Source organism: Hoplias malabaricus, chromosome 4 (genome assembly GCF_029633855.1).
Source record: "Hoplias malabaricus isolate fHopMal1 chromosome 4, fHopMal1.hap1, whole genome shotgun sequence".
NCBI classification, from domain to species: Eukaryota; Metazoa; Chordata; class Actinopteri; order Characiformes; family Erythrinidae; genus Hoplias; species Hoplias malabaricus.
Window position 1 is genome coordinate 53,986,673 of NC_089803.1, and position 23,318 is coordinate 54,009,990.

At 40.9% G+C, this 23,318-nt stretch overlaps 1 protein-coding gene across 3 annotated transcripts in view; it reads left to right on the forward strand.

Annotated features, from left to right (window-relative positions):
- The window catches only part of lmo3 (LIM domain only 3), a 47,633-nt gene that overhangs the window by 18,674 nt on the left and 5,641 nt on the right, over positions 1-23,318 (forward strand). For all 3 annotated transcript variants that reach the window (XM_066669556.1, XM_066669555.1, XM_066669554.1), the window contains exon 3: positions 20,742-20,867. In XM_066669556.1, coding sequence (XP_066525653.1) covers positions 20,742-20,867 — 126 coding nt within the window. The remainder of the gene's footprint in view (positions 1-20,741; positions 20,868-23,318) is intronic.

The window sequence follows — 23,318 nt, forward strand, 5'->3', positions numbered from 1 at the left end:
AGGAGCAGCACTGTTTAACTCTGGAATTAAGCCAATAATAATTGCTAGTGCTGAAAGTATTTTGACATGTTTTTACAGCTAGGCCAAGCAACAACTAGTTGTTCAAAAGAATTTAGATGTCACAGTCTCTCTGGAGTTAGAGCAGTTCAGAACACAACAGAGATGCAGGGGAATGGGAAGAAGGAATATAGAATTGAAGAATAACATATTTTTACATTGACTTCCACTGAAAGTTCAGAAGGCTTACCCCTTCCATAAAGTTATTATTTTAAAGATGCATGTTTTTTTGGACATCGATAGTATGTAGAGGTTGAATCAACCAACTCTATGGTTTGATGCAGACTAATAACTGTCTAAGTAGATTATATATGATGTTATGGCAGCAGTATATGTTTAGATTCAGTCTATAAAGCCTTAGAGACTTGAGTATGATTATGAAGGTCAAGCACAGCACCTGCACATCATAAATTATAACATATGAATACATTTACTAAATAGCCCTATCACAGACTTCCATTATATTCATGCTTATCATTACAAGAGCAAAGAAAGTTCCTGAAGCTCAGTTTTGGTTTTTTGTTTTTTTTTTTTGCTCTGGTCGGTGGCTATATTATGTGTTCCTTGTGGCTTGTGGTGTGATTCCTGCCCCCGGAGACTCCCCAGCCAGGATGTGAGCTGCAGCGGCCTCTACATTGCCACAAGGTGAACTATTCCCTGCCGTGTGTTATTATTAATAACTGTCAGCCAGAGGGGGTCACCCACGACAACTCCTTGAAAAGAACCTAGGGCGAGGCAAGTAGGCCGCAGCTGGGCGCCTTGTAAAACAATACCCCCCCCCATGCCCCCCCCACCCCACCTCCCCTCCTACTTCCCCAGAGGATCAGTGCTTAAGGCAGGAATAATGCATAGGGGCGATTGGGGACTAGAGCATGGCCATGTTTGCAGGCGTGAAAAATTAAGATGTCACCACCTGGCACTGTTAAGTATACCTTTTGCCAGAGCATGGAAGCTATCTGTTAGAACAGAGCAGAGCAAAGGGAGGAACTTTGACTGTCTCCCCCTTCTCATCATCCTCATACCCCTCGTCAAAGTTTAGTGCTCTGGCAGCACCATTAAAATAAAATGGATATAGGGGATAGAAGATTGAATAAAAATTGTGTGTGGGTCCACATGCTTATCTGTACACAGCTCTTTGGTGTTGTTGGCATTGGGGTTTTACATTTGAGACACTAAAGGAGAAATTAGTTTATAAGTTAGGTAAACTTTCTAATTGATTTCTATTTTGAATTGCTTTCAATCCGTTCAAGTAAGTGGCCAAAATAAGTGTTTCCACATCCTGCTTATAGCAGCCATAGCAATTCTAATCCACCATGTTTCCATTAAAACAAATGTTACTACTGATGTGTGGTGGTAGTGACGAGTGAGTTGGAGGGTTGGGGGTTGGTGGGAAGGAGGGCTAGTGACAGCAATTTATTCATGCTAACCTCCCCTCCTGTGTACTTTCTCTTTGAATGCATTACAAATCCCGCTTTAATTTTCTCTGCGGTACCACATAGACATCCAGCTACATCACTCCAATCTCTCCAAATGAAATTGGTTTCCGAAGGGTCAGAGTTCGGTGAGTTGGTCTGTGTTATGATTTCCATCTAATCTGGGGAGAGGAATATAAAAGCCTAATCCTCCCTACCTTTCCCAGCCACTGTTACATTCTCATGCCTGGCTAGGGGAGCCATAGAAAGGTGGTGGTGGCGGCGGGGTGGAGGAGTGCAGTTTTTCTCTCCCTATTTGTTTTGTGGATTTATGGGAAGCGAAATGTCGGACGGCTCTGACTGTGCCATGCGTGGACAGACTCCATGAGTCCAAGGCTAGATTAAATGTCAACTTTGACCCTGCTGCTGATCAGAAAGGGCCACCCAGGGCCTGGAGATGGGGTTGATTTGGTCCAGAGGAGGAAACTGAGCTCCTGTGGATTTATTGCTGTGGACTGCTGCTGTTGCACTGAATTCCCTCCCTAGCACATTTTTCATCATAGCTTTATTATGGAAGGCAAATGTGCACCACAAATGGCCAGAATCACTTCTTAATGTTTTAAAAAGAGAAAGAAATTATTTGTCACCCAAAAATAAATGAAAGTTAATGTTTTCCCTCTGTTACATATAGTTTTCTATTATTTTAATACATATTTCAGATATGAGATTTTTTTTATATCCCTCTCACTGTTTTCGCTCGATAGATTAATCTCACACATTAATAGATATATTTATTATGTATTACTGATTTATTTATATATTTCTTCACATTTAATAGCTGCACTGATACTGTAAGGGCAAGAACCACACACTGAAAAAAATGACAAAAATTTTAAATTGAGGGTGTTTTGCACATATATCGGTAAGGATCCATGGACCCTGAGTTAGCAGTGCATGCTGCTGCTTGGTTTGGTGGATGCAGACCCGCAGCATGCTCACAGTAGCACAGTATAATACCTTGCCTCATGCCACAGCTACCTGCTGAGTGCAATATTATCTTTTATCATCACAGAAGTGGAAGAAACTGTTTGCCAGCAGCTTGCTGCTCCTTGTTGTTTTTGTTGTATTGATTTCTGCCATTTTGCGTTTTTTACCCCCCGTTATGTAGTGATACAATTCTCTAAGGTTTGATTTGTATTGACAGAGCAAAGGCTCTGTACAAGAGCAAAGCTGTTAAGGATATTCATTAGCTCCTTGTTTACTTTCTCTGCTGCTAGCTCCAGTCCGTAACATACATGATTGTTGGCATTGACAGTTTATATACTATTTATTCGTATGCTGTGCCTTGCCTATAATTTTCTCATGCAGATTCAAACATGGCAGCATTTCTGTATCCATTTTTGTATTAATCCCTTTTCCTTTTTATCACTAGAGATTGTGTATCCATCATCTGGGACAGTAAGTTCTTTCTTCCAATGAGAGTTTATCTTAAAAATTTGCCATAAAGATAGCCATTCTGATGTAATTTGCACTGATTTTAAGAGCATGTATCTGTATTTCTATCTTTTCCCCTCTAATTTTCTTCCTGATGTACATTAGTTTGCAGAAACTGCAGCAATCTTAATGAGGAAATTAAATCAAGCACCTGCTGACTGGACTCAGAGTGGTGATCATTTTTGCTCACTGACACACTAAATTTAACTTTCACCGGCAGACATTCTTGCCAATTCCTTTTTCTTGCCCTCCAAACCATTTGATATCCTTGCTCCTCAGAGATTAACCTTTACGCCCTTAATAAATGGTCTATATTGACATCAAAGGGACAGGCAAGATGGCACATGGCCTTCTGGGAAGGGGTCCCGGGGCTTCCTAAAAGAGCTAGGCCTCAGCTCTCCAACACGAAGAGTAGTAATCTGGGTCGACCGTATGGAAATTACACTCTTCTTTGTCTTTTTAATTAAACTTGAGCATAGTTTGGAGGCTATTTGACCTTTCCCAGCCCCTCTTTGTGAGGACTGCTTCAGGTCATTTCCATGCATATATTACCACCGGTCTGCCCATCGCTTATTCCGGCGTAACCATGATACACCAGGCTTTCCAGATTAAGTGTGAGGTGTGGTCGAATACCAGGCAGGTTCTTATCACCACTCAATGAAGAATCTTGGAGAGGATCAGGAGCTTTTAAAAAGGCCTCATTTTCAGAGTGGGATAAGTGTGTGGTTATAGATCTGTCCATTCACATTTTTCCATTGTGTTTTAAGTTTCATTGGTTTTAACAATAGTGGACCAAACAGGTTTTTTTTTCCTTTTCAAAGACCTTTCTTTCATCTCATTTCAATGTTGTAGAGGACAGCTTAAGAGTATATGCATTTACCAGTGTTATGAAAGGAAACTAAATCACATTTGTCTTGCCTTAGAGATTACTTACCTCACAGATCCATGCTGTGTTGTGATTACGATTGCAACAGTCCTACAGACTGCACATGCTAATTGAAAATCAGACTGCTTTTTTCAGGTCTGGTGTACCCTGGCCCAGCTGTGCTGGGGGTGATTGTGGTGGTGTGTGTATGGGGGAGGTAGGGATGAGGTGCCATCGCATATTTGGCTGGCATCTCTCCTCTGCCGGCATGTGAGAGTGTGATAACCAGCCTTGCCGTTTGACACGCGCAGATATGCAAGCCCCCCGATCCGCCGCCCCCAGAGCTTTGGCAGACACTGATCAGCTTTTGTTTCTGGGCTCAGCGCTTTGGAAGCCCGCCGCCATCTTGGCTTGAGAAACATCACAGCCATTCGAAAAAGCTCACGGCTCAGCCTCCAACCTGCACGTACAATCCCTCCAACCCTGCTTGCCTCTCACCTGTGATAAAGCAACACACGCCACCCAGGAAACAAGACGGTAATGGATCCCCTTCCCCCAGAGAGAAGGAGGAGGAGCTGTGCTTCTCACAGCGGGATTCCGTTTTAAGAAATCCAGCCTGACTTTGGTTGCAATGCAACAAAAGCATCTCCACTGATGCAGGTTCAAAACAGGTGCCTCAGATTCGCTCGGCCCATTCACATTCTTTTTGGGGTTTTGGTGCAGGGTTCACGAGGGAGAGACCCTGTGTTTGGAGTTTAGCACAAAAGTATGAGCTCCATTTTGCTGCCTCCTGGCCTCCCATTTTTTCCTTTTTGACTAGCAGCATTCAAGTCAGTGAGACTGTGAGCTCTACATTACATCAGGCTGAGGAACAAACTGCACTTTATGGAGAGACAGTCTGCCTTCAGGACTGAGTTCAGTGGCTGCGCAAGATCAACAGGGCTGATCCAGGGGGGTGTAAGAAGCACATTGTTTAATAATACCTAATGGTGGATTCTTATTTCTTTCTTGTTAACTACAGAACTACTTCATCATCATTCATTAATGATGACCCACACAGTGTCATGGTAAGTCCAGAGCCAACAAGAAATCCTAGGGTAACAACCCATCACAGGGCATCACACCCTCACCCAAATAGGCTCATTTGCCTAGTCAATCAACTTACCGAAGTGGGAGTCTGAGGTCAAATTTTGAAACTTGAGATCCTGGCGTTTTGTGGCAGCGACACTACCTTCAGCATCTCTGTGCTACCCTTACAGAGATTTATTTAAGAAAAACATTATTTTTTTATTATGAGACTTCAGGCTCTTTCTCACATACAGATTTCAAGACATCAGTATAACCTCCATACCTCCTCTGATATGCCTCCTATAGGCTCCTCCACTATTATGCATGCGTTAGCCAGGTGCAGCCCCCAACACTAACGAAGCCCACTCTGGAATTCTGAGCCCATCAGTCTTACCTCTCTGGCTGGGGGCTGCTGGTGACTGGCAGCTTGGCGGACTTCATCAGCAGTCGATGGGGCTAGCTGGCAATTAGCCTACAGTATACAAGGGAGAGGGGGCTGGCCTCAGCCCCTGGCCCCGCCCTATGTGTAATGAGCCTTTTATGGAGATGAAGTGGGGATAGATGGGAAAGTGAAGGCCCCAGCCCTTCTCAGTATGACGAGGGGAAAGAAACCTCCAGATGGTGATTGGTCCATGTCAAGCCCATTTACAAGAGCTTGATTTGGATAGGGAGTGCATTGCCCCTCTCCCTCCCACACCCCCAAAACCTAAACCCCTGAGTGACTTCTCAATTAGTGTGCGGCCTAGCGGAACTGCGAGACACCACTGGATGCTCCATGGCCCCCACTGCTTCTGCAAGCGTCCGCAAGCTGAGATCTCTCCTGCGACCACATGGTCAGGGTTATTTCGCTGTGGATACAGCATCAGTACACATGCTTATATTGAGCCCAGCAGACCGCAGCTCAGCCTGGCTGTAAAGGTGGAAACAGAAGTGAGATTTTGACCACAGTAGCAGCAGCTTGTTACTAGTTCGATTGCATTCCAAAGAAAACAAACAAGGAATAGTAAGTCTCATTTTCTCAATAGGCCTATACAGTATATTGTTTGTAAGTCATAATCAAGATATTTTGTTTTGCAATAGTGAGGTCACAGAAGACTGCAATCTGACAATGACAATGTATATCCTGACCAGATACTGTTTCAGATTTGTGTGTTTTACATAATTAAGCCAGTCCCTGCAATGTCAATATATGTATTAGGTGTACTAAGATTTAAAGTGTAAAACGACAAAACAGCAAGAGAATGTTTAAATTCTGAATTACAATTATTTATTAAACAAAAACACTTTGAAATGTATTCTGACACCTATTATATTATTTTATGCAAAGTATAAACAAACATGTATTCAAACATTTCACATTACTGGTTTCCAGCAATGCAGCTTTACTATATTGCAAGCTATATCAGGGTAAATATATGACGTTATAATCAAAGTATTGCATTATTTATGTCACTGATTCGGATATCTGAACCTTCGTAACTCTTATATACCTACTGCAAAATGTACATGGAAAGGAGCTGGATATTTCTATTCTGTCAGATTTCATAAGTGAGCCAAATTAACACGTCTTTTTTTCAGTAATGTGATATCTGAACCTCAGTCACTGTTGTATTCTATACAGGCTGCACGGCAGGCTATAGATGAAAGAAACTGAAGATTTCTTTTCTCTCAAATTGCATAAGTGCGCTCCGTCTAGGCCAGTCACTCGACTGTACTTGTGTAAAATGAGATGTAAATGTAGCCATTTTAACAGCCTGATTTATTCATGAGCGAGCCAAAAGAGAGAGAGGAATGCAAATGAGCCTCTTTGGCTTTGCCCTTGGCCCGGGCGCAGCCACAAACAAGCTCGTCTCACTGAAGGAATTAACAGCTTTATTACCTTACCTGACAATATGCCCCGCACTTGACAGCTACCTTCACTTCCTCAGCGAATGCTGATGTCATCAGCTCCTATTGTTTCAGAGCTGCAAGGATCAAACTGCAAGTAGCTCAGTTGACATGTGTGTGCAGTTCTGAGACTGTCTAAAATTCCTTTGCATTGTTGTTGTTTATTTTACAAAACCTATTTAGGATTTTTGTCCCCTTATGTGAGGCAAGTGTTGTAGGAGACAGAGAAAGATGGACGTAGACAGATGAAAATATTTTGCGCTGGACACATATGCCACCAAGTACTGGCACAAAATCTTGGCACTAAAATGAAGAGTTTCTGGCTAGAATAATAGAAATGTAATGTATTTAATGCACAAACATCGTATTTACCAATAACAGTTAACAAGAATGTGCTGATTTGAAAAAGCCATTTTAGTAATGTTTAGCACACAGTCTTTCACTGTAATGCCATATTAGTTTATTTCAAATCTTATCTCAGAGTGATATTGGCAACCTTCAGCCAAAGGGAAAAATCCTGTGATGCCAGGTAGACCAACAGAGCTGAGGGCACTATCAACATTAACTATTACAGTTATATTTAACTAGTTCTGAAAATGTCTGGTTTGACATTTTAGCACCATGACCAACTATACAGGGAGATTAAAAGGAAAAGGAATGCAAAAAGCTTTCCAAAGCAAGTGGGCACTCAGGTCACAGGCCTCTGCAATTTCAGTAGCCGAAATGTGAAATGTTGTGGCCAGGGGCACAAAGGCAGTGTAGACTCAGAACAGGAGTAATGAAATGTGTGAGTGAGCGATCAGTATTATCCCCATTTACACACTCCCTGTTAAGCCTGCTCTCCTGTGTGGTGTATTCTAGCAGAGAGGTGTGTGGGGGTAGTGCTGTAGAACTGTAAGTAATCAATGCAGTCCTAAAATCACACCCAGCCTCTTCATTAAATGCCTATCTGAGCATGGGGAAATAAGGGCATGGGATTAATCCAGCTGTCCGTGTGTGTAGTTTTGTGTGTGTGTAGTTTTGTGTGTGTGTGTGTGTGTGTGTGTGTGTGTGTGTGTGTGTGTGTGTGTGCATGTGAAAGAGAGGAGAGATGAGGCAGCCGCTGTTGGTGCTGCCGCAGCATTGATTGTGCTGAATCTCCGCCACTTTTCCATACACTTTTAATCTCTCTGAAATGCTAAAGAGGCAATCAAAAGGAATCGCCCCAGCATGTTTGTGTGTGTGTGTGTGTGTGTGTGTGTGTGTGTGTGTCAAAGTGCGTCAGGCCTGGTGATTTCTCAGCCCAGCTCTTCTGCATTGGAGCCATACACTCTGATCAATTGCGTGCACACACACACACACACACACACACAGCCATGAAAGCCTAGTCTTAAAGAGAATACAGCTGCTGTACTAAGGCTTGGTTAACTGTTGACCAAATGTAATCAAACTAACATAGTCAGTTCAAAAAATTTTCAACCACAAAAAATAAAAGCACAATAATTATCCAAATATGTTAGGTTTGAGACCAATCTGAATGCACTAAGAAAACAGTAGTGCAATGAAAAAAAGAAGTACCAGTAGGAATAACACCAGGTAAATCTTGTTACTTGCCGTTAAATCTTGTTATCAATAAATTGTTACTATACCGACTTTGCTGTTATTGTAAACTAGAGTTTCCACACAAAATACAAATGGACAAACTTCAAAACACAATACAAATGGACAAAGTTCAGCCACTTTCTAAAAATGCAGTTCATTCATTCATTATCTGTACCTGCTTATCCAGTTCAGGGTTGCTGTGTGTCTGGTGTGTACCTGAAATCACTGATCACAAGGCGGGTACATACCCTGGAGGGAGGCAATAGAAATTCATGCATTCATCCATTATCTGTAACAGCTTATCCAGTTCCGGGTCCTGTTGGGTCCAGAGCCTACCTGGAATCATTGGGCACAAGGCAGGAGTATACTCACACCTACCAATGAGTGTTTTGGGACTGTGGGAGGAAACCCATGCGGACACAGGGAGAACACACCAAACTCCTCACAGACAGTCACCTGGAGCGGGACTTGAACCCAAAACCTCCAGGTCCCTTGAGCTGTGTGACTCTGACACTACCTGCTGCACCAACGTGCCGCCCGGCAATAGAACTTTTAATCTGTAATTTATTATTTTTAAACAGGCAAAAAAAACAACTAAGGAAAGATTTTCATTGTTTTCAATTACAAAATGAATTCTATTTGTTGAAGATAAGCAAATTTAGATGCCTGCAACACACTTAAATAATGCTGGGACAGGGGTATGTTTACCACTGGGTCACATCACCTTTTCTTTCAGTTATGCTTTTTTAATTAAATGTTTCCGCTGTGTTTTAGTCTGACTCAGTTGACACTGAGCACAAAGAACACACCATTTCTGTGCACATTTTTATATATATTTTCCTCTTTGCATAATACAGTTAATGATTGCATTCTTTGATGCAGTGGCAGACGGTGTTAAGTGACAGTGATTTTCCAAAGTACTTTTGAGCCCAGTGCAGCATGATGGTTTCTCAAAAAATAATGACTAAGGGTTCAATGGTCACACACATTCAGCAAATGTTTCCGCCCTTGTCTTTTACGCACATGATTTCCCCTGGCTCCTTTCATGATATTGTAAAGTGTAGATATTGAAAGATAGTGAAAACGAAATTCTTCTCAATCTTGCACTTATTTTTTTGAACTGAAAAATGCCACGAAGTGGTGAACCAAAACCCATCCTTGCTTGCAAAGTCTGAGCCTTTGGTGCATGCTTGTTTTTTAGTGAGCCTTACTGACCTCACTGGTTATCAGTTAAACTGCTAATTGTGGAACCTTCGAAAACTGTTACTTGTATAACTTTTCTGTCTTATTTTGCTCGATAAACTTGACCATGTATGGCATGGGGTATGGTTAAGCTTCGACTCTTGGAGAAAAAGAAAAGCAAGATCATGATCATCTTGCATGTCAGGTAGAATCAAACACATTTTAGGATGTAATGTATCATAGTAATATAGCGCAGCATACCGTCATGTCATCCAGCTCTGCCTGATGTGCAATGATGAAGCAGAATTAGAGCTAGACTTGTGTTGTGGTGCTTCTGACGACATCTGTATATGATGCAGATGGCTTCTCTCGGCCATGAGTTTTATTTCAGATTACTACACAAGACCATAATTCATAAGAGCTCGTCTTTTTTCACAGTTACATTTTTGTGCAAAAAGAAGTCCCTATTATGAAAGGAAAAAGGTATGCTATAATGAAACAGTTAATTTTTTTTTCCTCCAGTCAAAGTTACTGCAGCACAGGCCACGCACACATAACAGCTCCAGATATTTGGATTTGATCAGGCCCCAGGCTTTTGTGTGCTCTCATTAAAATAATTGGCTGCTCTTGGTCCATTCATTAGAGACTCCTCTATTGTTAGGCATGGGTAGCGAGATCATTTGCCCTGATTCTTTCCTCCCTACCACACATCGGAATAATAAAGAGACATCACACCCGGGGAAGTGGAGGTGCCGCTCTCCGTAACGCATTACTGTGATACCCATATGTCCCTGGCACAAAGCAGCAGAAGCTTTTGATACGGAGAGGGGGTGTGGATAATTAATTTGATTTTCAAACGAAGGAGGGAGGAAAAAAGCATATTGATCATGAGTTCATTTGGCTTTATCTTTATTCGACTAATTACTTTTAGTCTGAAGAACATTAAGGTGGATTTTCATTTCAGCCGACAGTGGGAATTCTCAGGGAAAAAAAATCCTAATCTGTATTTTATCAGTGATTAAAACATTTCAATCATTATGTCTGCAAAAAAACACCCCTTGAGCTGAATGCGGAGAGCCATTTAGAATTCCATCTAATTAAAAACCTACATTAAGTATTTCTTAATTCTCTTAGCTGCGATATGAAAAGGGAGAGAAGTTAATCAGGTATATTTTTGAAGTCATTTTTTTCTGATTGGATCTGAAGAAAGTGGTGCTATTGAAATTGACTTGACAGTATGACACTCTGCTTAGGGATTGCACGAGCGTGATAGTACTCTGATCCTAATGTCTGATCATGCACATTTAAGAACACTGCAGCTTTATGCCTGGTCTGATCTAACTGTTTTAATAGCTTGGGTTCCTTTTTCTGCATCACAAACCTAAGATATTTTTCCACACAGAGTTAGTATGAAAGTGAAAATGTCTGACCGTTAAGTTAATTGAGCTGGGCAGATGTGTCTGTTTTGACAGTTGGCCCTGAAGACAAGAATGAATTTTTAGAACATGTCTGCACACATCATGGCAACAACCACAGCCTCTCCACACTGAGCGTAGTAAAGTTCTTGTCGAACAAACCACGGCATGGGGGTGGTACGAAGGTATTGAGAGAACTTCAAGTATGTCACGTATAGACAATATGGTGTATTTGTAGCTTTCTTGTACGTTTTCTCCTTGTCTTTCAGGACCAAGTACCGCCACACCACTTGGCGTATTATGTTTAGACATTAACCTTGTAAAAGCTTTTCACTCAGGACCTGTATTAATGATTCTGATCTTTAGAGAAGATTCATTTCTTTTCACTAGCTGTCCATTTGCACATTTTCTTATGGCATTTCCAACAAAGACTTACATGGCCAATCACCGCTACAAATACATTATTCTTTAAATGAAATTTAAGTCCCCTTACTGCAAAAAAAAAAAAAAAAAATCTAAAAAGCAGCAGCACAAAGAAATGTGACATTCCTGCTAGCCTCTGTTTTGCGTTTTAATGGGATGACATGGAGATGTTAAAAGCTCTGAAGGCGTCTGGTAATTGCTATGTTGTGATTGGAAAAAAAAGCTTGCCCACCATTAACCTCTCCGCACTAAAATTCACTTCACATGTCTGGCAATTACCTCTGCAATAATGCCCATTCTTGCAAATGTGTGTGTTCTTGACTTCCTGTAATTAAATTGGGCTTTTCACATGTAATCTGGAAATGCGGAGAGGTCAGAATGGGCACCTGTAATCACCATCAATCGAATCTGAAGTAAAGGTGCAAATACTTAATCCTCTGTTTTTCTTCCGTGCTAAATTGTCGTGATGGAAGTGTCAGGGATTCAGTCGATGGGTCAAGGGTAGGACGGCATAGGAGCGTATTGTTTTCTCTTTCTAGTCCTTGACAGGTTCTAATGAAATGGAGTCTTTGCAATGGGTGCATGAATAGATGTTCTGTTTGTCTTGATGGACGGATGTTTTAGCATATGCGCTGAAAAGAGAAAAGCCTTCTTTTTTTCCTTTGTGCGGTGTGAGGGTCCCTCATACTTGAATGGAATTCATCTCTCAAGAGGGTTTTTTCAGTAATAAGTTTGGGAGGTTACAAAGGTTAAAAGTTGCTTTTTGAAAAATGAAAAGCGATTTGGAGCGTACTGTTCACTCAAAAGAATTTTGTTGATCCCCGGGACCGTAAGTCGCTAAATTCAACTTGCTCTGCTAAACATTGTTTGAGCACATATCCGAGGCATGAAAAATAATGTGAGAAGAATCCATTTGATGTGTTGGCATCGACACTATGCACCATGTGTGCAGCTAGTCTGCATTTAGACTCAGAGATGTCACAAACAATACACCCTGTTTCCATCTATGAGCTCTCCACAGCAGCAGTGGCCTGTCCATCACTTCGTTTAAATTTGGGAAGCTAAAGATCACAATGCTGGTATTTTCATTTGAACTAAATGGTTTCAAGATCAGTCGACTGGACGCATTATGTTTTTGGATGGTCCCCTCCAGTTGAGATTAGCTTAATTAGCTGTGAAGAGCACTGACTCGTGGGACAGAGTGTGTTTGGTGCAGATAATTGCAGGGCTAGCGTGGCGCACCCTGGCGCCCAGCTTGCGACTGCAGGTGGGTTGGCACTGAGAAGTGCCTATCGAAGTGCACATCTGGGCCCTGCGGGGGTTGAAAACTTTCATTACACCCTCTTCAAAATGCCCTCCGAATCCCCGCACGGCACTGCCAAATTTCCACGCTGAAAGGCCTTCCAAGCTTTGGATGGTTGTGTTTAGCAAGGGCATAATTATTTTTTTTTCTTTGTTTCACTGTGATTTGCAGTTAAAAGAGTCACAAAAAACGGAAGCCTTTACAGTGCCTTTCTTCATTCTGTTTGTGCTCATGTGCCCAAATGCAAATGTTTGACTTCCCTTATTCCTCTGCAGGCAATTTTAGCCACCATCTTATCTGATATTTGTTCATCTATGTTATCTCCTTTATAATGTAGCCATTTTCTGAAGTTGTTGTCCTCTTACAACACTGTTTACAATGAATTAACTTGTAGAGGCAAAGAGAACCAGTAACCTTTCACTCTGAGGAAACAATTGTCTTCTTTTGTTGTAGCTGTTGCCAGGTTGGACAAGCATTACATAATGCTGGCAAAATTACATTCATCCTAATAAACCTACATATAGAGCCAATGTTTGAGCCGTCATTGCTGTGATATTGAGCTGGTCTAAGATGTTGCTGTGAATAGGACGTAAACAAGTGTGGAACGATGAAATTGTTTGATTATACATAAGCATGCAACGTAGTAAAATAATATGACATTGTAGGAATATACATAAGCATGCATTGTAATAATAATACTATCATTTTCTCATAATGTTGAATGAGTAATTTGGGATCCCATATCACAAAAAATGAAAAACAAATCGGTGACCTGAGCATGAATAAATCAGTTGCTTTTTATGTAGCAGATTTCAGTGTTCAGGATTTGTAGGAGTAGAGAGAGAGAGAGAGAGAGAGAGAGAGAGAGAGAGAGAGAGAGAGAGAGAGACTTGAAACTTAATGAGTGAGGGATGGTCATGAGATGCTCATGAGTCTGAAACATGTGCGCAGTATTTCTGGGCGATTAGCTCAGATCCCTGACTTAGCCTGAGCAGACTGACAGTTGGGTGGAAAGTCTGCTCTGTCCACACTGCAGCAGAGAGAGAGAGAGAGAGAGAGAGAGAGAGAGGCAAGAGGGGGGCCCATAATTCATCATTAGGATATCAGAGTCCAGGTGCAGATTAGAACTGATCCAGCCAGCAGCCAGGCAAGGCAGGGCACTCAAGGAGGAAAATCTTATCCCACGGACAATTCCCAGGTCATGCCCGGCCTAATTGAAATAATTTTGCCCCAAGAGTTGTTTAATCTTTGGAAATCGCACATGCGGGAGGCTGTAAATTGAAGAAAGCACACGTCTGATCACATCTGCCAGCTCTAACCAACCTCCATCTCGCAACCCCAACCGCACCTCCTCCCCACTAGTCTTGCTTTTTAAGATCTTTCAACCCTTCTCTAGCAGGCGGATCGGCGCCGCTAAACTCTGACGTTTAAAACCTTACACCAGCTCGGGGTCTGCAAATGCTAACGCTGCCGCATGCTAGCACAGGGGGCGCCTGCTGCTCGAGACGCAACAAATCATTTGTCTGTTATTAACCCTGAGCCTGTAATTATGCAGATTGCCATAGATTTTCCCTGGGTGCCGGGAAGTGAGATCCAGGGGTTGCTCTCAGCGTGGCAGGCGGACGAGGGAACGGCCGTGCATTACTGAACTTGCCACATTCATCATGTTGACTGATGGCACGGGGAGCCGGTCCCTGGGTCCCGGTGGTTAATGTAGTGGGTAATTAACTGTCATTTGCCTGGTAATAGGCCGATGATCAATGGTTTGTGAGGAAACAAATTCTAATTCGGCAGCTGATGAATGCACGCAGAGGCCGGAGCAATTGAAGTGGCGGGGGTGGCGGAGGGGAAATGGAGGATGCTGAGAGAGAGAGGGAGAGAGAGAGAGAGAAGGGGCCGCTGTCAGAATTTCAAATGGCTCTGGAGGTGACGGTGTTATCACTCTTTATTTTTTCCTCTATAAAGAAAAAAATTAATGATTAGCCCTAAAGAAAGTAACGCTTAATTTGTTGCCCTTGATGTACAGCGAATTCCCAAACAGACCAACAGTGAAAACCATAGATCTGCTGAGCCCAAATGAAGATGTCTCAGGTCATGATTTTTCTCTCAAACCAGTTTATCTCTTTATTTCACTTTGCTTTTTTTTAATCTCATATGATAGCACATGATAATGATAACAGTCTCTCGTTGGAGTTTGACAGTGAGTAAATTACATGAATTTTGTAGCTTGGTGAGCACAATGAGGTGACACTGTTTATGCGCTTTCCAATGGGGCGCTGTCTAATGATTACAGGCCAGCAGAGTGCCTGGATTTTCACTCGTGCGACCACTGGGCTAAAGCCTTGTGGAATAATTTAATTGGTGTCTGTTTTTCTCTCATCAAATAGGTACTATTCAGCCGTGAGGTGCCGCTGTGTACATCCAACACTTATTTTTTGCCTCCAATAAGGTGCTGCCTATTGCGCATTCACTTTCAAATTCTAAATGTTAACCGCCAAAAATACTTACTGTATTGCATTTATCACACAATGTGGATCAGTGCATTTAAAGCTAAGATTAGACTGGTTAGAGTCGGGCTGGCGTTGCACTCTGAACTCATAGGCCTCTTAGAGACCACATTTGGTGAACATGTGCCTTTTGAATTCATTACCAGCCAAGCACGCTTAATTTGCCGCCTCCCCTGAGAGCCATTAGCGTCTGTGGCATCAAACTGGCGGAGCAGGGAAAGACAAGTGGCAGGTAGGCCTCCATCCATCTCCCCCCACCCCCTTCCACTCCTGCATGGCTTAGGCACAAGCTTTTCTCAGGAGAGGGGAGTATTTGTTACATCATCAACATCTGTAATAACTAAGGTGCACTCACATTTTTTATTACATGACCTCAGGAACTCTAGAACATATGTTAGACTCTGTACTAAAGCTCTGAATGAAGCATTCGTTCAAGTAGAGTAATATATTGTTAGTAATGTCTAGGTCAACATTACTTTTTAGGCATCATTCACCTGTGGTCCTAACAATGAGACCCATCAACTTCATTAAGTATTGAACAGCACAGAATCACTTATTGAGCATATATAACATTTCCAGTATGTGCTTTTACTTAGCAATCTATTTAGTCTCCTGACCCAATCTAAAATTCCAGAGGAACCCGCGTACTCTGCGTAAAAATGAATTATTCCTCTCAGCCATAGCAGTCATCTTTGAATCGGTAGGTTTAAGTAACTGACGACTTACACTACATTCTGAATTATAGAGCAAACAAGTGGAGGAGAGGCTGAGTTTCTGTGAGGCGTCAGGACTCAAGTGTCTCTTCCTTTATTTATGAGCTGAAAGTCAAGCCTTTTTGAAACTCTTGAAATAGTTGAGTATGTGGAAATTGTGACTTGAAGTAAAGTTGTCAGGCTCTGAAAGTAAAGTCGAACCAAAATCAGTAGCCAAAAGTACTTTTGTGCTTGAAGAAGAGTTGAGAAGTATATCCCCAGAAGAATGGCAGCCTACACTGAGATGTTTTACTGATTGATCCTCGAGCAGCTTATAGAAGGAAAAGCTTCCCTTTGGACTTCCATGGCTTTCAAGGTCGATTCCTTGCATTTTCTTTATGCATTTTAGGTTGGTGTTCCTATAGGACAACATAAATATTCATAGAAAATACATTTTTCCACTTAGTGGTTTGTGATCTCTGGAAAGCAGTTTTCTGTGCTTTTTGTTTGAGAGTTTTCTTTAGTTGTTAAAGTTACAAGTTTGTTTTTATATATGTAATAGGTAAAAGTACGTATTAAAAAATAGATGCTAGCTAAATGTCCCCAAGTCAGCAAGAAAACATCTAAACAGAGTATACTAGCCATATGTTTACTCTATGAATATGCTAACTTGATTATTTTAAATTACTGCAATGCTTTTATTCCAGTTTGATACACAAGTGTCCCCCCAAAGCTCAGAATGTTTTTCAGATTTTGTCTACATACACCTAATCCTAAAGTCTTCAGATTAATGTCTACATGTCTAAAGCCTGCAGCTTCACACAGTACATGTAAGGCTCTTTTCCAAGCTTCAAGTTTTTTTTTTACACATTAAGAATGCAACAAAGTAAAACACAGAGGGTTTTGTTGTTGAAGTGATTAATGTATAAATGTATAGTAGGGGTGTGAAATGATTAAAATAATTAATTGATGTGATTTATCACATCATATTCTTCAGTTAATCAAGATTAATCATTATTGTTTCATTAGCACATGTCTGACCCTAAAGTATAGATTTTCCTATATAAAATAAGTGCCATTAATTACAGATATGAAAATAGTCAAAATATGCTTCAACCAATCGTATTTATTACTAATATTTTTATTGGTAGTAATTCAGTAACATCGTTTTAAACTTGTCTCTCGTTTGTAGGAACAGAATATTCTCAAACCATGAGGTACCTGATAGAGCCACACACGGGCCTTTTAGGAAAACAGTTCCCTTTTTTTTGCCTCTAGTCTTAGTGTTGAGGGTAGTTTGAGGAGGTGTCTTTTCTAACATGTACCAAGAAGCCCCAGCACAAGCAAAGATCTTTCTTATAAGTAGGCCTGTCACAATAGGCATTTTTTTGTGAACGTTACATTGTCCCTGGAGTAATTGTGATAAACAATATTACTGTCATTTTGAGACTATTTTATATAACTGATATAAAAATAACATAATAGTAGATTAATGCAATACACCTCTTTAAACAGCAATGAAAGATTAGCACAAGCATAAGTATTAAGCTTATTCAAGCATCAGAATTGGAAAATAAAATGTTTAAATATCCTAAATAAATAAAATATTATTAAAATATACAAATCCACATAAATGCTGCAGAATAGAGAGACCAGAGAACAGAACACAGCAACTGATTAAAATATTGTTGGGCAATACTGGAGTCATCAAAAATGACTGAGGTAAAGTTCATATATTAAACAATAAATATACTGCCTACTTCTTAGTAGAAGCTTACCACACCAAATGTTGGTTAAAACAGGAAATGGAATCAATTTACTACAACACTAGCTTAGTAACTCTTGTTATAGAGAACATTTTCACCTTAAACATGTTAATTGTGCATTTTATTTAGCCAATCATAAGACAGCAGGACACACCTATTTGTCTTCTGGTTCCTGTGCACCACATTGTTTACACTTTTTACATAAGAGAAACACCCACACTGCAATCAGAGCTCTGCACCCTGGTGGAATAAATACGGCACAAAAAATATCAACACAATATATCCCCTAGGAAAGAAATTCTGGGGGAATATATGTGACCACGTACCGTTAGTCTAGATAGATGGTTCACAGGGCAAACTGCGAAAATGCATTAACAGGGTTAAAAAAATGAGTGCTGTTAAAACTTTATTATGTTAACGCTTTATTAACACGTTAACTTTGACACCCCTATTGAATATATAAATTAATATGGCATGTATGAATATGTAGTTATGACATCATTAGCTTTTCTTGGCTGTAGCCATTCAAGCACATCACCTTCAATTTCCTGAGTTGAAGCGAATAAAAGATTTCTTAAAGTGCTCTGTAGCTTTGGATAGCGGCAAACTGATAAAAGGTCTTTTGCACATCTTAGAGATGTGTGTAGGTGTATAGTCTACTGCCTGCATTCAGTATTCTCATTCTGTTAAAATGTATACACACAATATTTAGAGAGTTACTCCAAGAATTTTATCTGATTCATGTTGAGTTCTTGAAGCTAAGCCTCCTAAGAGGGAAATAATTGCATGTACAACCTGGATATGTTCAGCGGGTGAGATGTGCTGAAAATATCAACTACGGATGCCCTGTTACAGGATTTGAGGGCCAGTGTCTATGAATGATAGTTTTATGTGCATATCTGCTCATATCTGTTCACAGATCAACATTTAGGCTATAAAATGTAGAATATGCGATTACATCTACCTCGATTGGTTTCCAAAAATGTTTTGTGTATTTGTAAAGGTTTACAAAGAGTGTACAAGAAATAAAATGAGATATTTTAGCACCGTATCCCAGCACCAGTTACTTGGTTTGCTCTGTTTGGAGTGCATTTAAATACATAACAAAAACTCTATTTGAAACATCAGTGACATGTAAATGTTTGTCCAATATTAATTTATTTTTAAAGCAATTAAAAATTGTTGATATGATTCCAACATGGCTACCTTGCCAGAGTTTTTGCATAATGTTTTTACCATGCCTCAAGCAAACTGGCTTCTCATGCAAATCTTTGACCTTTCATATCATAACTTCCATATCAAAAGCTTTAGTTTGCTAATTATAACAATAACAGCTAAATGGCCACATTTAGTGACCAATAAAAACAGTTCAAAAAGAGTTGAAAACAATTCTTATTACGTGAACGTACATTAGCATGCACTTTTTCATTCCCTCTCCTCTATAAAGTTTCTATTTTGGTGATACCCTATTATTGAATACTAATTTGACTGTAATCTGGACTATTAGAACAGCGCTCCAGCTGTTTCCCGTATCATTTAATGCAATGTGTTTTAATTCGCATGACAGGACCCCAACAGGGGTGAAGCTGAATCACAGCAGGCAAATAAATGCAGGTTTATTCCTCACTCTAGGTGGGGGTGGGCATGCAAGGCCTTGTGTATTTTCAAAGCCCGGACCTATATGTTCATTTACTTGGAGTAAAACTCTGTGACGGACCCATCCAAAGGTGTAGGCCAATTTCAAAGATGGAAAGTTGAAACACAAATACTGCAAGAGTGGTAAAATGCAATGCTACTTTGATTCAAGTTGACAACAAAAAAGAAAACCTATGGGCACCTTCTATCATTCATCAGGTGAAGTCCAGAATGTTTACTCTGCCTTAAACAAATCAGCTTTTGATTCCAACAGCATTTTTCACAGAGTCTTTCTTCCTAACCTTACATTGTATGCCTTCTTTTCCATTTTAATTCATCATAATCTTACATCAGTGCATCACAGTCTGAGTTTATAGCATCATTAATCGTTTTGTCCTTTTATATTCATATTTAGATGCTTTCAGGTTTTTTAGATCAATTTCAGGTCTGGTTAAGAGTAAAAATAAAAATAATAAATAAAAGGTCCATCTATTTCATACTGAGGCCTTATGGCATTTGCACAGAAAAGAGTGGGGGGTGGGGGAGGGGCAAGAAATAACACAAATGTATCTATATTTAGACAGCTCAAAAGGAAAGGCATAATTCTTTTAATTATATCGGCACTGAACCAATGGCTGAAACCCCATTGCTCTCCTCCAGTTAGCCTTCATTGTCTCAAGGTGTGTTGACAGTAGCCCTTAATTCTGTAGGTATTCATAAGAGCACAATCTATCTACTCCCCTTTTTTTAGCCTGTGGGGAACATGCTTTCTGAAGGTTAATAAACAACCCTGCATATCCCAGGACCCGAGATCATTTATCAGATTGCGATCTCTTACAGACTCGGAGAGTGGCATGCAGTTTTATCATTTTAACAACGACGGCTAAAAGTGCCTGGAGAAGTCTGCCTAATAGGTTATTTTGTTATATGATTTTGTTATCAGATCTCTCTCTCTCTCTCTCTCTCTCTCTCTCTCTCTCTCTCTCTCTCTCTCTCTCTCTCTCTTCTTTCCTGCCCCCTTTTACTCAGGCTAGGTCGTTGTGGAGTAACAGCCATGAATCCCTAATGAATCCTCTTTCTCCGTAATGTCCCGCAAGCAGCCTCTAAAATAATAGAATCTTCCCTGGGCAGAGTCTCAGCTGCTTGGCCTCCATGGTGCTAACCTTGTCTAGCCCATGTCAGTGGCACTAGTCATCTCCATGATATTTCCATCGCACTTGACCTGTCCGTCATACCTTTAGGGCACCTTCTAAGTCCATATTATTAATATTGTTTAACCCATCACACTGAGCTGTAATGACGAGCTTTGGGGAGAAGAAGCCAAACCAAGCCAGTTCGGATTGGCTTTTGCAAGGGCAGCAGAGTAACCATGTGCAATCAATTTCTGTTATTGATCTCCCGTTATCTAGGGATGGCCTTCTGAATAGGGGCTGAATCTTTGCTTGTTTTGGCAGGTTGTTTGGCGTGACGGGGAACTGTGCGGCTTGCAGCAAGCTCATCCCAGCCTTCGAGATGGTCATGAGGGCCAAGGAGAACGTCTATCACCTCGACTGCTTTGCCTGCCAGCTCTGTAACCAGAGGTAAGCACTGCCAATCTGTCTTCCTCCAAACTGGGGGTACCATTGAAGTTTTGATCAGAGCCACTGTGTTTGCTGACATTTCCGTCAAGCCTCCACGCATTTATGAATACATGTGCAAGCAGTGAAGTCTCACTCAAGTCTAGGTGACGTTTGTCAGTAATCCTTTCACAACCTCCTCATCATTATGATTACTCTATGGCATCATAAAGAAGCATCACACCATCTAGGCTACAATCTGACTGTCATAGCCCACACATATTAGTCAAGAAACACTGCAGAATCCTTGATGCAATCACTGAAACATGTTCTCTGTTTGATTCTCGCACACTGAATATACCTTGTGTTCGAAAGTATTCCACAGAGATTTCTAAAACTAGCGAGTCCTCCCAAGATGCATCCTGCCTCTAGGTTTTAAATAAATCCTGAATTGTGACCGAACTCTGAAATATTTAAAATTATCACACATAGACACAATATTTTTTCTTGTTCCATTGTTCCATATAGAGCAAATTGCTCTGTCAGTCCTTTTTCACCATGAGAAAAAACCACCATTTGTCATCTCACCATGTATAACTTGGTAAGGCGAGGTCAGTGTAGCATCCAGCCTCTTTACACTTGGAAGAAAGGCTGAGCACGGACAGTTGAGGAGATATCTCTCTGTTTCTCTGTCTCTTTTTTCACACATACACACCCTGAAAGCTTTGAACATCAGCGAGGCAGATTGCAGGCTCTGGTTACGCACAATTAGCACTGGGTTATTGTCTTGCCACTTCACTTGACTGCACGAAACACACTCACCTAATGCAAGAAGTCAGCTAATCTTCATCAGCAAAGGCCCAGCCTAGGTCCACTGGCCTGCCCAGCATTAAAACCCATTTAGACCCGGGCAAATCTTTCTTTTTACATTAGGCCAGCCGATCAACTGTTTAATAAAATCGACGTCAGTCCCAGGCGTTCTCCGTTGAAGCCTCGCCTGCCCATCACAATTTCACCCACCCTCACGACAAGATTTATGGCATGGTGTTGGCGCTAATTGCTGTTGTTGCTCACCCTGAGGCCTTTTCAGCAGTTTCTCAAGACTTCGGAGCAGTGATTTTTGGAAGTGTTTATGGGAAACTTTTTAAGCCCTTATAATAATAATCAAATTTAAACTTTTCCTCCCCTTAGTGGATTATTAGTGGATTAGCCAAATACACTGGGTTTTTCTTTTTTACTTAATTTGTGTTTTACATTACATGGATATGCAATTATGAATAAACTACAAGACATTGTCCAGAAATATCTGTAATTTTTAAAAATGTTCTATCCATCTACCCTAACGCTACCATTTTGCAGATGCATGTATTTGGCCTACCAGTTGGCACTGTGAGCAATGCTATTAGGTCAATTACATTTTTCTAACAAACTATTCCTTCAGATCCCTATATTACCATAAGCAAAAAGACCACAGTCTAAACTGAATGATAGTTACAAAGGTAAAAATGGTCAGATTTTCTGTTGTTGTTGTGTTTTTGAGCTGGCAGTCCTGAGGAGCCTGTTGCATCAGACCTCCGGTGAAGCAAGGGTAGGTAGCAAGACTCTGGAGAACGCAGCCTCCGTAGTGTGATATGTAAATCCAACCCCTCTCTGTGCCATTTGACTGTGCACAAATTCATTTGTCAACAACTTGACGAGATATTATCTACACAGACACACACACAAACTCTCACACACACACACACATGCCACCTGACACTTCTGAGTAGCTTTGTTGTTCCCTCGCTAGGTTTTTGTGAAAGCGGCTCGCAAAATTTTTACGCGCTTCTCCGAAAGAAAAGAGGATAGAGAAATGGCATGCCCGTGCATTAGGCTGCTGTCACAGTGACGGCTCCATGCGACACCCTTGTATCGGCTCACGCCAGTACTGTGATGTTCTTTGATAAACATCAGTAAGGACAGGCAGACTCTGTCAACTGCCTGCGATGGCAGTAGATATTAAAAAAAAAAAAAAAAAAAAAAAAAAAAGGGGGATGGTGGTGGTGTGGTGCTGGGGGTGGGGGGAATTCACTCCCGTCGGTTTCAATTGGCACTCATACCAAATTCAGTTTGAATGTTGATTTGCTTATCAGGGGCTTCCAGTGCAGTACACTCCTTGCTTGCTTCCACATTTAGTTCTGCAGGCAAATCTACAAAGGAGCCAAAACCAGAAAGCACAGCCATGAAAATTAACCATCACAGGTTTTGTTGTGGGTTTTTTCTTTTTGGAGAGGGGGGGTTGTGGTGTGGCAGGGAGAGAGACCTAAGAATCTAAATTTTAGCTGGCATGTGTATCACTCAAAGAAAAATAAAACAGAGATGAATCATGCATCATGATGAGAAGGTTTTAGAACATCACTGCCTATATTTTATTGGAGTAAAATAGCATAAAATCTAAACAACCTATTAAAGAGTATTAGTTCAGAAATGTAGAAC